General features: G+C 45.6%; 1 protein-coding gene across 1 annotated transcript; it reads right to left on the bottom strand.

The window, feature by feature from the left end:
- Positions 1-263: 263 nt before the first annotated feature.
- LOC140721122 (uncharacterized) lies at positions 264-10,277 on the bottom strand. The gene is made up of 2 exons (XM_073035995.1): positions 10,080-10,277; positions 264-2,659 (listed from the first exon to the last, which is right to left on the bottom strand). The coding sequence occupies exon 2, from the start codon at positions 2,245-2,247 to the stop codon at positions 1,042-1,044; it is 1,206 nt and encodes a 401-aa protein (XP_072892096.1). The 5' UTR covers positions 2,248-2,659; positions 10,080-10,277; the 3' UTR covers positions 264-1,041.
- Between the last annotated feature and the right edge of the window lie 5,364 nt (positions 10,278-15,641).

The following is a 15,641-nucleotide window of genomic DNA, read 5'->3' as shown; positions in this document are numbered from 1 at the left end:
GGGTAAAGAACATCTCAGACAGAACTGCAGTCAGCTCAATTTCCTCAGTCTGCAGAAAATTCAGGGAAACATCTTCATCCACAGGATGGTGACTGTTTGGAACCCATCACCACAGGGAGAGCAAGAGGTGAACAACAGGGGAGGATTTAAATGGACTGTCCTGGAACAGAATCACTGGCAGGGGCCAGCTGGCCTGAGTTGACCCTCTACTGTGCACTAGGTGTGTTATAAACTCACTAAGTACCGGAGACAGTGTTTAAAATAGAACTGATTTATTTGTTTTAGATCCAGAATATTAAACTCCAGTCCCATTAAAGGTGAATGTGCAGCAGAAGAAACTCCACCCATGCCCAGTGACCAGGGTGCAGAACTGGGTGTGGTGAGCAGCAGCAATAATTGCAGAGTTCAGCACCGACAGTCACTCTCGAAATTGCATTCAGCAACGGTGATGGACAAATATCCAGCTTGCAGCTCATTGAAACTTCCTCCCAAGTGTAAACCCGGTAGTCTGTCACAAGTATAACAATGTTTAGGTTACGACTATAGAAAACAGGGATTTGGAGTGCGGGTCTATCCAATGAGAGAAATGTTCCTTCTTGTGAGTCTGGAAGAGAGATTTTCATGGTCTTTTGCTGGGGAGAGATGAGAAGACGTGAATGGAGAGACTGGGCTCTGTTTCTTTTTTTTTGTTTTCTTTACTAACCCTATAGTCAAAGTAAGAATTATAAATCTCGATTGTTTAATCACATATTGTGTACCGTCTGTTATTTCGGGGTACAGTACTGATCTGTAACAGGGGACACATCATGCAGCATCCACCCAAATGAGATTTCTTAAGTTTGGCCGGGCTGGGGGGGCCACATTAAGCTATATTAAGCTGCTGGCTAAAGCGAGAGTTACATAAGCTTAGATTACTTAGTGAATCCCTTCCCACATTCGCAGCAGGTGAACGGCCTCTCCCCAGTGTGAACTCGCTGACGCACATTTTGGTTGATTTGGCTGAGAGAAACTTTTCCCAAAGACTGACCAGTTGATCGGCCTCTACTCAGTGTGACCTCGCTGGTGTCTCTGTAGTTGAGATGACCGAGTAAATGTGTTCCCACAGTCTGAGCAGGTGAACGGCCTCTCCCCAGTGTGAATTCGCTGATGTACCTTCAGTTGGGATGAACAAGTGAATCCCTTCCCACAGTCTGAGCAGGTGAACGGCCTCTCTCCAGTGTGAATTCGCTGATGAACCTTCAGATGGGATGACTGAGTGAATCCCTTCCCACAGTCTGAGCAGGTGAATGGCCTCTCCCCAGTGTGAACTCGCTGATGTACCTTCAGTTCAGATGAGCAAATGAATCCCTTCCCACAGTCTGAGCAGGTGAATGGCCTCTCTCCAGTGTGAACTCGCTGGTGTACCTTCAGTTGGGATGACTGAGAGAATCCCTTACCACAGTCTGAGCAGGTGAACGGCCACTCCCCAGTGTGAACTGACTTGTGTACCAGTAGTTCGTGTGAGAGAATGAATCCCTTCCCACAGTCTGAGCAGGTGAATGGCCTCTCACCAGTGTGAACTCTCTGATGTCCTTTCAGATTAGATAAGCAAGTGAATCCCCTCCCACAGTCTGAGCAGGTGAACGGCCGCTCCCCAGTGTGAACTCGCTGATGTAACTTCAGAATAGATGACTGAGTGAATCCCTTCCCACAGTCTGTGCAGGTGAATGGCCTCTCTCCAGTGTGAACTCGCTGATGTACCTCCAGTTTTGATAACTGAGTGAATCCTTTCCCACAGTCTGCACAGATGAACGGCCAAACCCCAGTGTGAACTCGGTGATGTACCTTCAGTTGGGATGACAAAGTGAATCCCTTCCCACAGTCTGAGCAGGTGAACGGCCTCTCCCCAGTGTGAACTGACTTGTGTGCCAGCAGGTCGGATGACCGAGTGAATCCCTTCCCGCAGTCTGAGCAGATGAACGGCCTCTCCCCACTGTGAAATTGCTGATGTTCCTTCAGTTTAGATGACTGAGTGAATCCCTTCCCACAGTTTGAGCAGGTGAACGGCCTCTCCCCAGTGTGAACTCGCTGATGTATCTTCAGTTTATCTGAGCAAGTGAATCCCTTCCCACAGTCTGAGCAGGTGAACGGCTTCTCTCCAGTGTGAACTCGCTGATGTTTCTTCAGATTAGATGACTGAGTGAATCCCTTCCCACAGTCTGAGCAGGTGAACGGCTGCTCCCCGGTGTGAACTCGCTGGTGAGCCATTAGTTCAGATGACTGAGTGAATCCTTCCCCACAAATTCAGCAGTTGACCAGCCTCTGCCCAATGTGAACTGACTGGTGTGTCCACAGGTGGAAAGACCAATTGAATCCTTTCTCACACACAGAACAGGTGAATGACCTTGTCCCAGTGTAAACTTGCTGATGTACCTTCAGTTGAAATGTCCAACTGAATCCATTCCCACTGTCTGAGCAGATGAATGGGTTCCTTCCCCCTTGTTTAAAATGACAGGCATGGCAGTCAGTCAGATGATAGAGTGAATCCCTCCCCACAGTCTGAGCAGGAAGGATGATCGAGTGAATCCCTTGCTCCACTTCTTAAATATCTGGACAGAGACAGCAAAACTGGCGTGTTGTGTTCAAGATTCCCATAGACAAATTCCTTGTCATTTTTAACCTGTAAAAAGATTTACAGAATCAATCAATGGGTGTAGGACCACATTTCAGATGAGATCACTTGAGTTGTCAAGGTATGATCTGGCGACACACTGTTACAGTGAAGTTCAACCCAAGTTGGAGAGAGAAATCATCTTCTAACTGGGCACAGTGCTGGCATCTGGAATGACCATCAAACTCTCTGATGCTCTTCCTGTCTCTATAAGAATGGGGCATTTCTGCCGTCTCCAATCTGTAACCTGGCTGTTTGACTCTCTCCATTGGTATTATTCCCTGTTCCCACTGAGCTGCATGGTTTCCTGTACCCACAGTAACTGAAACACTCTCACACAAAAAGCCAGCAATGAATTTCATGCACCCACCATCCTCTGTGTAAAAAAAGTTACCCCTGACATCCCCTCAGTATCAATTTTCAAGCACCTTAAAACTCTGCTCTCTTGTGTTAGCCATTTCAGCCCTGGGAAAATAACCTCTGGCTATGCACACAATCAATGCCCCTCATTATCTTATACAACTAAAAAAGCTCTTAACATAAACAAGGACATTTTACACATTATACGTGATCGAGTTCATCTGCACTCTCACACAACCTATGTAGGAGGCCTGTAACGGGTAATGAAGGATTTTCTCACCAGAGCTTTTGTACATTGTCCATATGTGGTTTGCTTGCTAAACTACGCTTTAAAAAGTCAGATTTCCAAATATCACTCCACTTCTTCCCACTTGCAAATTCTCCAGCAACTTTTGCATCACCACAATACACACAGGTAACAGCAGTTTCTATATTGGACATAAATATTTCCCCTGAACCCACCTGAGGAATTGAGGATATATAAAAAAATCACTTTGAACCTATGTAACCTCTGGCTAAAAGAATAATTGGGACTGAATAGGAATTTTGAACTGAAGTGAACTCAGTTTTCAGCATTTAGCTAAGACAGGCTCATAACCAGTTCTCTGTGGCAGACACACTGAGAGCTGATGACATTATACATTGTACTCTCATTAGCTGATAACATTATACACTGTACTCTTGTTTGAGTAAGTGGAGGAGGACTCACTGATAAGGACAGGAATGAACTTCTGTTTGTAATCAAATCAGGGCCTTGCAAAGGGAATAACTGACAAGGACTGGACTGTACATGCATCTGTAATTAAAACCTTGATTTAGTGAACTCTCAATTCTAAGTAATTAAGTTTTGCACCAACAGACTTGGTTGTACCAGTTCAAACAACATATTGCAATTGTAATGTATTTGCTTACTATGTACAAGTATACGGCTGTAACCTGACTAAGTCAGTCCACTTGTTAGATAGTGGCAGTGCTTACGTGCCTTCCCTTTGACAAATGGGTCTCAAACTCCTGCAGGAGAATGCGCAATAAACTGTGGTGATGATAAGAAACTGGACTCCCGAGTTTTAATTGGATTCAACTTTTAACATTTGTCATCACAAACACGTTCCCAATACAGGGAGTGCCAAGCAGACAGGCTGAGCAACTGGCTGGACCACTCTGGGGACTGCGGAGAGTGACCAGGTGCCCAATAGGTATTTTACCTTTTGTCACTCTCCGTTAGTTCATTTGGAGGTACGGTCCCTCGCCGAAGGCTGATTGCTTAGCTTGACGGGATCAGGAAAAAATCTGTCGTGAGGCTAGTATAAGGCAAAATTTTGCTAAGTGGCCAGAAGGTGGTACCAGGTAAATTTTACTAAGTGGGCAGGAGGCTTACATGCCAGGTAATTTCATTAATTGAGCAGGAGGTGCCAGCCGGGTAAAGTTACCTGATCGATAATTGAGCAGGAGGCTTTGTGCCGGGTAAATGACAAAGAGAACATGGGTCAATTGCAGTCGATTGTGAGTTTTCCAGACAAGGAAAAAGATTTGTGAATGTTGAGTGCAGCGCTGAATAGGAAATTGGGGAACAAAATTTGGCCACGGACGGGGGAGGGTGCAGGAGCCTGGGATATTACCTCCCTGAGAACAAGCAGTAAATTTGATTTGGAAAAAGAACTGTGGAAAGAAGTGGAAATTGTTGAAAAGGGAATGGAAGGAAAAGCAGATATGAAGAGGAACAGTATATTATTAGCAAGTTGGAGTAATAATGCATGTGACAACGGGATAGAGGTATGTAATGCAAAGGTTGGGAGACGCTAAAAGTGAAGTGTGAATGGGTGGATGGATGCCGAAAATGAGAGCAGGAAGAACAACGTAAGCAAACCAAGGCTGGTCCTGATAGGAGAAAAGGGCAGGAACGTTAGACAGACATACTTTATTGACCACGAGGGAAATTGGGTTTCGTGACATACTGATAGGGAAACAAGGGATCCCAAACCCATGTCTGTCATACCGACCCTGTTTGAGGACAGTGACCGTGATGAGGAGTGGGCACCCACCGTACCTCTCCTACCTTACCAGGGGCCAAGTGCACCCAGTGCTCCCAAACCCCAACAGTGGCCGCTCGGGTAAAACAGCGGGACGGGGGTGGGGGGGGGGGAAGGTGGGGAGGGTGTCACTTTACCATGTGATCCTGGGAATACAGAGGTTTATTCCGAGACTGGGACGGAAGAATCCAATAAAACCCCAGTTAATGGCTCCACAAAGACAATTCCCACCTGAATGCTGCCCAATCCACGAGCAGGGGGAGGGACAGCCCTCAGTGATTCCTGTGTATGCACCCTGGAAGCCTCAAGAAATGATAATGATCATGAATCAGGTCCCAGATAGAAAAGAAAATCCAGCACAGTGTGTCCGCAATACAAAAATGTTCAATGCAACTCCACAAGATTTATTCAATCTCTGCTGCATGATTCTCTCAGCTGCTGAGGGGAGGAAATGGAAGGCAGATTTCAGATACCAAACCTATCAGGAGTTACAGGCGGGAAAACATAATGAGAATGAACAGACAGACCAGATTATTCAAGCCTTGGAAAGGGCTCTCCAGCAACCTGTAAACATCATTAAAGTAGTTGAATACAAACCTAAGCCTGGGGAATCGGGACCAGACTATTGGGAGTGATTTGTGGCCTGCTATGGCACTTTCGCAGGAGACCAAGCCTTTAATAATGGGAATCTGACCCCCAGTTTAATGCCCTACTGTTCTATCGCTTACCAATATAGATAGCCAACACGATTAAAAATAATATGGATTGGCCTGACAATGACCGAAATGGAATACGTTGAGCTTTGACATATCATTGCGACCCGACTTTCGAATCCCGATCAACCCTGAAGGGAACTAATAGTAAAGGTGAATATGTTCAGTGGAAAGAAGGATGCGAGCGGGCTATATCTGGGGATCAGAAATGGGAACAGAAGAACAGAAAGCTGCCACAGGACAGGTGGGGAAAACAACCCATTTAGAAATGAACAAGCAAGGATGCTTCCTACTGTGATTTCCACCCCTCAGGAAGAGCCCAATGTAATATTGCAAGTTGCTGGAATTTCAATTCCGTTTATGATTGATATGGGGGCAACCACAACCACTCTCGATCAGGAAACAGTATCAGAAAAGGGATTCCAGCTATCAGACGCTACAATCACTGTGTTTGGCTTTGAAGGCATAGGATTTACATATTCACATAACCAGCCACTGCAGGTGGAATTCCAGGGGAGCCAGTGTGAGGTTTCATTTACAGTCACCACCAGACGGGGGTGTAATCTAGCAGGGAGAGACTTGCTCTGTCTGTTGAAAGTTGAGATTCTCTATCACCCTGCAACTAGCGAACAACCGACAGCTTCCCCAATTTCTGAACCCCCCCAGTGGTGGGCATTTAATCTGGACTCCACTGAGTTTGAACCCCTTCTGCCAGCCGCTGACTCGCATGTGACTCTGTGCTATGACCCTACATGGTGCTCAACTGAGGAAAGCTAATATTATGCACCCCTCAGGGGACAGAAGTTCCCAGTCACGGTGATTGGACATGTTAAAGGAAGAGAGGGCAGTTCATTACTGTCTGAAGTTCTAGATTTCCTTTGGCGACAGACAGGACTGGTGGCTGCCCATACCAGCATCAGGGTTTGCCCTGGGTTCCCTGCCTACACCCTGACAAAACAAGCCTCCAGCACGAAAGGAGACTGGCAAGATTTCCTGTGGGCCAACTCCGATACTGGAAGGAGTCGGAAGTGAAGACGGGACATCTAGTAAAACTCTCTTTTAATATTGACAAAACCCAAGATGTTGCATCACATCTCTGGGCAATTTCAGGCCATGAAGTCAGCCGCACCAACTGCCCCCTGTCTGGATCACAGTGAAAGAAGGACAGACTCTCCCATCCATTCTGCAATAGCCCCTCAAGCCTGAGGCAACTTTTTACGAGGATGGAAGCTCTTTTGTGGATCCAGCAGGAAAACGATATTCTGACTATGCAACAGTGAAGTAATTGAGCAAGCCTCTTTTGAAGCAGCTGTCTCTGCCCAGAAGGCTGAGCTGTTTGCTCTGACTCGTGCCTGTATCGCAGCAACAGACAGAAATGGGAACGTTTACACGGACTCCCGTTATGCGTTTGGAATGGTACATGAATACAGGGCTCTCTGGGAACATGGGGATTCCTGACTTCCTCTGGCCACCCCATTAGTAATGCCACCTTTGTAAACAACTTACTCACCGCTCTACAGCTACCTCGAGCTTTGGCTATTATTAAATGTGCAGCCAACATCCGTATGTCTAACCTGGTCACTAAAGGCAATGCTTTAGCAGGTTAGACAGCGAAAAGTGCGGCACAATCCTTGGTAGTTGTAGTCCGCTCGGGTTCCCGTCAAGCAATCCTCCATGACTCAAGCAGAACGGGTTTGCCAGCCATGCGGGAGGTGCGTACTTTTCAGGGGGACGTCTCTGAGGAGGAGCGCAAACTGTGGTCCCAGATGGGATGCCAGAAAGACCCTGACCTAGGTTTTTGGATCACCCAGTGGGACAGGTTTGTGTTCTTACACAGTTTTTACTAACATTGGTCAATTATGTACATAACTGTACACACTTGGAAAAGGAGGGAATGGTTGGTCACCTGTACCCTGCACACCGGGTACGACTCCCTTGACAGGTGAAACTTTTTTGTGTCTACAAGTTGATTTCATTGACTTGCCTAGAGTACATTGCTATAGATACTGCTTAGACGTGTTTAGTAGATGTGTTGAAGCTTTTCCAACTACCATTAATACTGCTGACTGTTGTGAAGGTATTATTATGGGAAATCATTCACAGGTATGGCCTGCCAGAGATGCTGAGCTCTGACGATGGCCCACACTTTGTGATGAAAGTAAACGAAGGGGTATGTAACGAACTAGCTATCAAGCAACAATTCCACTGTGTACACCACCCACGGACCGCCGGTATAGTGGAAAGAGCCAATGAAACTCTGAAGAGTAAACTGGCCAGACTAACAGCGGAGACTGGACTCACTTGGTTGAAGGTCCGACCATTAGCCTGATTCCACATGAGGGTTACCCCACAGGGGAAAACAGGGTTGTCACCAGCTGAAATCATTTCTGGATGCCCCATGAGGACACCCTGGGAACAAAGTCTCAGGATTTAAGGCTAAATGAATAAGAATAAGGAACCTTGGTTCTCGAGGGAACTCTGATAAAGAAAAAGAGAGATGTATGACATGTATAAGAAACAGGGAGCAAATAAGGTCCTAGAGGAGTATAAAAAGAGTAAGAAAATACTTAAGAAAGTCAGGAGGGCTAAAAGAAGACATGAGGTTGCTTTGGCAGTCAGGGTGAAGGATAATCCAAAGAGCTACATCAGGTATGTTAAGAGCAAAAGGATAGTAAGGGATAAAATTGGTCCTCTTGAAGATCAGAGTGGTTGGCTATGAATGGAACCGAAAGAAATGGGGGAGATCTTAAATGGTTTTTTTGCGTCTGTATTTACTAAGGAAACTGGCATGGAGTCAATGGAAATAAGGCAAACCAGTATTGAGGTCATGGAACCTATACAGATAGAAGAGGAGGAGGTTGCTTGCTATCTTGAGGCGAGTAGATAAATATCCAGGACCTGACAGGGTATTCCCTCAGACCTTGAAGGAGACTAGTGTTGAAATTGCAGGGGCCCTGGCAGATATATTTAAATGTTATCTACGGGTGAGGTGCCAGAGGATTGGAGGATAGCTCATGTTGTTCCATTGCTTAAAAAAGGCTCTAAAAGTAATTCTCAAAATTATAGGCTGGTAAGTTTGATGTTGGTCATGGGTAAAATATTGGAGGAGTACTAAGAGACAGAATCGACAATTATTCCGATAGACAGGGTCTTATTAGAGAGAGTCAACATGGCTTTGTGTGTGGTAGGTCATGTTTAACAAATCTTTTAGAGTGTTTTGAGGAGGTTACAAGGAAAGTGGATGAAGGCAAGGCAGTGGATGTTGTCTACATGGACTCCAGTAAGGCCTTTGACAAGGTCCTGCATGGGAGGTTAGGTAGTAAATTGGATTAGACATTGGCTCAATGGGAGAAGCCAGAGATTGGTAGTGGAGGATTGTTTCTCTGAGTGGAGGCCTGTGACTAGTGGTGTGCCACAGGGATCAGTGCTGGGTCCATTGTTATTTGTCATCTATATCAATGATGTGGATAATAATTTGGTAAATTGGATCAGCAAATTTGCTGATGATACAAAGATTGGAGGTACAGTGGACAGTGAGGAAGGTTTTCAAAGCTTGCAAAGGGATCTGGACCAGCTAGAAAAATGGGCTGAAAAATGGCAAATGGAGTTTAATACAGACAAGTGTGAGGTATTGCACTTTGGAAGGAAAAACCAATGTAGAACAGATAAGGTAAATGGTGGGGCACTGAGGAGTGCAGTAGAACAGAGGGATCTAGGAATACTGATACAAAATTCCGTAAAAGTGGCATCACGGGTAGATAGGGTAGTAAAGAGAGCTTTTGGTACATTGGCCTTTATGAGTCAAAGTATTGAGTATAAGGATTGGAATGTTATGGTGAGGTTGTATAAGGCATTGGTGAGGCCGGATTTGGAGTATCGTGAGCAGCTCTGGTCACCGAATTACAGGAAGAATATTAATAAGGTCAGAAGAGTGCAGAGAAGGTTTATGAGGATGTTGCCGGGACTTGAGAAACTGAGTTACACAGAAAGGTTGAATAGTTTAGGACTTTATTCCTTGGAGTGTAGAAGAATGAGGGGAGACTTCATAGAGGTATATAAAATTATGATGGGTATAGATAAAGTGAATGCAAGCAGGCTTTATCCACTGAGGCTAGGGGAGAAAAAAACCAGAGGACACGGGTTAAGGGTGAAGGGCAAAAAGTTTAAAGGGAACATTGGGGGGGGAGGACTTCTTCACAACTGGTTCTGACAGAGGCATAACTGGTTCTTCTGGGCACATTCTGTCTCACTCCCAACTATTCCCTACCTTCCTTTGTGCATGTACGTAATGTCTAAAGGACCAGTGTTTGAGTAAATGAGACTCACCAAACTTTCTCCTGACTGAATCAATGGAAACCCTGAGTCAGATGGGTTCTCTCCAGTTGATGCTCTCAGTCCTCGGGCTGGTTCACTTGTTGCTATTCCCTCGTCTTCAGTCGTGGTTTTTCTTCCAATAAATCTCTCACTGCAGGTCTAACTCTAACATGAAAGATAATGAAGCACATTAACATTACAAAGGAGAACCAAACATTTCTGCTTAATATTACTAGGAACAAAACTCACTGAAATTTAAACGCTGAAGGCAAATATAATGATCTCAGTGAACAATCTTTTATTGTCCCTCATATGTCACAAAACGATATGGGATAAGAAGGAGCCATCATTCAGTCATGGTAACACATAAGACAAAGGAACAGAATTAGATGATTCGATCCATCTGGTCTGCCACACCACTCAACCATGGCTGATTTTTATTCCAACACCATATTCCTGCCTTCCTCCTGTAACCCTGAAGCTACTTAGCAGTCATGAATATATTAATCTCTGTCATAAATATACCCAAATCGCAGCCTCAACCACACTCTGTGGCAACAAATTCCACAGATCAGACATCTTTTGGCAAAAAAAAATCTCAACTGAATTTTAACAGGAAGCATCTTTATTCTGAGACTCTGCTGTCAGATCACAGACTCTGTCTAATGGAAACATCCTCTCCATGTCCACTGTATCCAGGCTTTTCAGCATTCGGTAGGTTTACCTAACCATACATCCCCCCACCACCCCCACCGTCCCTCTGAACTCCATTGAGCACAGGTCCAGAACCATCAAATGCTCCTCATACATAACGCTGATCATTCCTGAGATTATTCTTGTAAACCTTGTTAGCAACAACTGTACTGAACACATTTCCAGGAATAACAGACAAATTGGTACCAGGATAATTTAAAGGGAAACGTTGTGCTTTCTTTACTGTTCTACTATCACATGTGCTGGCGCGTGGCCATGTGGTTAAGGTGTTGGTCTAGTGATCTGAAGGTTGCTAGTTCGAGCCTAGGCAGAGGCTGCGTGTATGTCCTTGAGCGACAACACCAGTGCCAAGCTGTATGGGTCCTAATGCCCTTCCCTTGGACAACATCGGTGGTGTGGAGAGGGGAGACTTGCAGAGACTCTAACGGAGGCCTACAAACTATCACAGCCATTTTCATTTCCAGGTTAAAACAGGTCCATTTCATGAAATATAAACCAAGAAATAAAAAGAAACTGGAATTACCAGAAACACTCAGCAGGTAAGGAACAGATTACAATACAATTCAATTAATAACATTTCATCAGGTTGACTTCAAACATTTTCAGTTTTTAGTGCAGATCTCCAGCACAGCTGCCTGATTTTCACTGTGTGACAGTGAGGGGGGGGGGGGGATTTCCAAACACAGTTTGAACACCAAACTCAGGGTCTATTTCTACTGTTGTAAACACGGAACAGCCCATTTACTCACAGCCTCTCCCTGTGAGGATGGAATGGGAACTCATCCTCTCCTCAGATTGGCAGTCATTGCTTCCAAAGGAACTCCAGAAACAAACATCTGATCCCAGACCAGAAATACTCACTCAACACCTCACAAGCCCAAACAGCTCGATCCCTGGTTCCATTTTACCTGGATCAAAAACTATGATATCCGAGGACCCAACCTCACAATCACACAGCTGAATCTGCCACTCACTGACCCTGAGAGTCTCACACATTGTCCCCACATCTCACACTGGGTTGTGCAATCTAGGATTTCACCACAACCAATGTCCAGCTGCTCGAAGAAGGACATCCATCCAGCCCCATCTGTAGAAGCACTAACCAAAGTCAAAGCCAAAACACCGACAGTTCCATTTGCCTGGAATGCCGATCACAGGATTAGAGCCCAAGCACCAACTCTCCCAGTACTCTTTGCTGCCAGTAAAATGCTGCAGTGTGTCAGTCCGTCACTGTTCATAAACTAGCACCTCCACACCAATGCACAACAGAACTGGGACCTGATGACCCTCTGGCATTCCAGCTAACAATAACCGATTCTGGAAATGACTCAGCGAGGCCAAAGGTACAAAAGAACACTTCACAATGAAGACAAGGGTTGGAAGAAAGTTTGCTGATATATAACATTGAGGAGGTGGGATACAAGGTGGACTGAGGATGACCCAGATGGTTGATGTATATCACTGAAGCGGGGTTGGGGGGTGTGAGGAGACTGGACAGAGGTTGAACAAGATGAGCAGATGGAACCAGGTGGGAGAAGGGATCAAGGACAATCCTCCAGCAACACATAGGTACGGAATGAATAGTACATACTATTGTACAAAAGATTCTAAAATGACAGAATTAGCAAAAATAACAAGAACTTTGCCAGATATACTTTGACCCTCACCAAAATTTTATCAACACAACATAGAAAGTTTCCCATCCGGACACTTCACGTTTTGCATGGTAACTACTCTGCCCGTGACTGCGAGGAACTGGTAAGACCTTTGGATCCAGATCAGCACATCCCAGAAACCATTCTCCCCCCTAGACTTCCCAGTCCCTCGGTAAAGCAGGCAGTGAAATCAAAGATCCCCACAACCTGGGACGTTCTCCTTCCTCACCCACCCCAGTCCGGGAGAAGACACAACAGCCATAAAGCTCCAGGAAAAATGTGAGGAGCCTCAGGAAGCGAGGCGAGTTCGGGGGAAGTTAACGGGACTCAGTGGCCGACATCAGATTTCCCAACACAACATGGAGGATGCGTGACCACCCACCTGGAGATTGTGAACATGCACAAAGAGATTATTACATCTGCGGTTAAATGGGAGGGGCAAATAGGATCACATGACCGGTGGGGACTAACACCCCATGCATAGACTCCAGCTTCCCAGCATTCTGTGGAAATAAACAGATGCGCCTCACATCTCCTCTCACCTTAAATGTGTCAGACATTTCAAACCCCCAGGAAAAAACATACCCTCTGTCCACTCTATCCATTCCTCTCGTAATCTGATCAACGTCCATCCAGCCTCACCCCAGCCTGCGCCGTTCTGGAGAAAACAACACAAGTTTGTCCAGCCTCCCGTTATAGCTCATGCCCTCTAATCCAGGCAGTGTCCTGATAAACCTCTTCTGCGCCCTCTCCAAAGCCCCGACATCCTTCCGAGAATGGGAGCGACCAGAACTGTATGAAACACTCCAGATGTGGTCTATCTAGTTTTACAAAGCTGCAGCACAACTTCATGACTTTTGAACTCAGTCCTTCAACTAATAAAGACAACCATGCCATTTGCCTTCTTAACCACCCGATCAATCTGTGCAGTCTCTCTCAGGGAGCGATGCACTTGGAGTCTAAGATCCCTCTGATCATCGACACCGTTCAGGGTTTTGCATTTAACACTGTAGTGTCTCATACATTCAGGGGTGCAGTGCTGCCAGAGCTCACCGGAGAGCCGCTCCGACACCTCTGTAAAAAAGTCAAAATAAACAAGCACGGAATTTAACAACCCCGGATATTAAATAGAGGGAATTTTACGGAAGCGGGGGTGTTGGCTGGTGGGGAAAAATACCACTAATAACATTAGGATATTTGATCGTTTTTGGTGAAATCCTGGAGCTGTGACTGTTTTTAATTTAGGTATTTGTGAAATTCCTTCTCACTCGACCCGTTGTCCTAGGAAGCTGGGAAATACCTGTACACAAATGTGAGCATTCTTCCGCTCTTTCCAATGGGTACCATTGGATACCAGGAAGGAGCTATATTAAGCACGGAATGAGCATCAAAACCTATGTTTAAGAGTCGAAAATAATGAAACAAAAATTCACTGCTCGCTCATCTTCGGCCTGATTTTGATGAAATATTCAAGGTAATCATCCAAAATCCTCTTCTACACCTGGATAAATTTAGTTTTGTTTTGGAAGCCAAATGGAAAAAAAAAATTCTAGGCTACAAGCTAGTTTTACGTCATTTCATATCATTAGTAGCTGATTAACTCCTTGGCCTCGCTCCACCAACTGTAGTTGATTGAAAAGAGGCTCTTTTTCTCTTTGTGTTGACAGGAAAAAGAGGAATTTAGTGAGGCAATGAACGAGATGAAATGCATTTCCAAACCTCCCAAATGGTTGATCTCCTCCCATTAACATTTGCCACTTCCACAATACAATATTTTCTATTCGTATAGTTGCGATAATAATTTATGTAAAGATTCAAGCTTCTTTAACTTTTTATATATTTAAACACTAAACAGGATGTATAAAGGTCGAACCATGTAACACCTGACGTGTGAGGATATTTTGAGTATCGATACTCACAGGTACACTTCAATATATTGAGAAAGGGATGGAGCAGTGGACCCAGAGTGAAGTGATAAGCAGGTGAGAGGACGTACAAAGACAGAGAGGATGAGAGGGAGTGGGAGGGAGGGGTGTGAGGTAAATTTGTTCACCGGAAGGGGAAATCGATATTCATGCCATCAGGTTGGGTGGAATATAAGTTGCTGATCCTGCACCCTCAGGGTGGCCTCATCTTGGCAAGGGATGGGATGACACGTCGGAACGGGAATGGGAACCGGAATTGAAATGTTTGGACACCGGGAAGTCCCGCTCGGAGTGGAGAGTTCAAAGGTTAATTTATTATCAAAGCAGGTATTCATAACTAACGCTGAGTTTTTTTCTTCTCCAGAGAACCACGAAACAAAGAAAGCATGAAATTCGTTCAGAGAGAAAAAAAATGAAACTCCCTCCACACCCCCCCCCCGCATCAAAAAGGACGGCATCACGATCAACAACCCCCAAAACCCACCCCTCCCGCACAAAAGGGTAGAAAAATATCGACACCCGTTATAAAACATTCCCACCCGACACAACTGCGGAGGAGCCGGTGTCACCAGTGTCGAGGCGACCGCATCGGGAGCAGCGGACACAACGGGCGACCCCGGAAGATTCACAGGTGAAGTGTCGCCTCACCTGGAAGGATGTTTGGACAACGGAGAGAGTTCAACAGTCCGGCCCTTTCACTGTGACACCCCGAACTCCACATCAAATCCGTCCAAACGAATCTGGGCGAACTTTAATGACCAATAAATATAATTCCTCTCAGCGATCAGCTGTCTGAGTGATTCCCTGACTCTGAGAGGAAGGGGTATCTATGGTCCATACTGTCAGGGTGTTGAGTTTACCAGGAGACAAAGACTGCAGGGACGAGAGGTTTTCTGTTGACTAACACAATGTGTGTGGACCCCGCTGGCAATTCTGGTGTTGTGACCCGAATCGAGACAAACACCACGCTGCCCACTCCACCAACAACACGGCACAGCCGGACACATAACAGGGGACCTTACATCCCACAACACTGGATTCAGTGATGAAACCCGTGATTAATGTTTTTGTCTCATCGAAAAGTCCACTAACCCTAACCCTGCAATATGGTGTAAAATCCCGCTCCCCATACTAACACGGGTTATACAGACCAAAGAACAAACTGCCGGAGGAACTCAGTGGGTCGGACAGCATCTGTGGAGGGAAATGGACCGTCAACATTTCGGGCCGAGACCCTCCCTCTGGACTGAGAGTGGACGGGAAATAGTCAGAGAAAAGAG

The sequence above is a fragment of the Hemitrygon akajei genome, unplaced genomic scaffold (assembly GCF_048418815.1).
Source record: "Hemitrygon akajei unplaced genomic scaffold, sHemAka1.3 Scf000050, whole genome shotgun sequence".
Classification (NCBI taxonomy): Eukaryota; Metazoa; Chordata; class Chondrichthyes; order Myliobatiformes; family Dasyatidae; genus Hemitrygon; species Hemitrygon akajei.
Note: the sequence above shows the minus strand (reverse complement) of the source record. Positions and strands in the feature narration are given on the sequence as shown.

Coding starts and splice junctions, on each gene's coding strand:
- LOC140721122 (XM_073035995.1), bottom strand. CDS start 2,247: ATGGCTCACCAGCGAGTTCACACCGGGGAGCAGCCGTTCACCTGCTCA.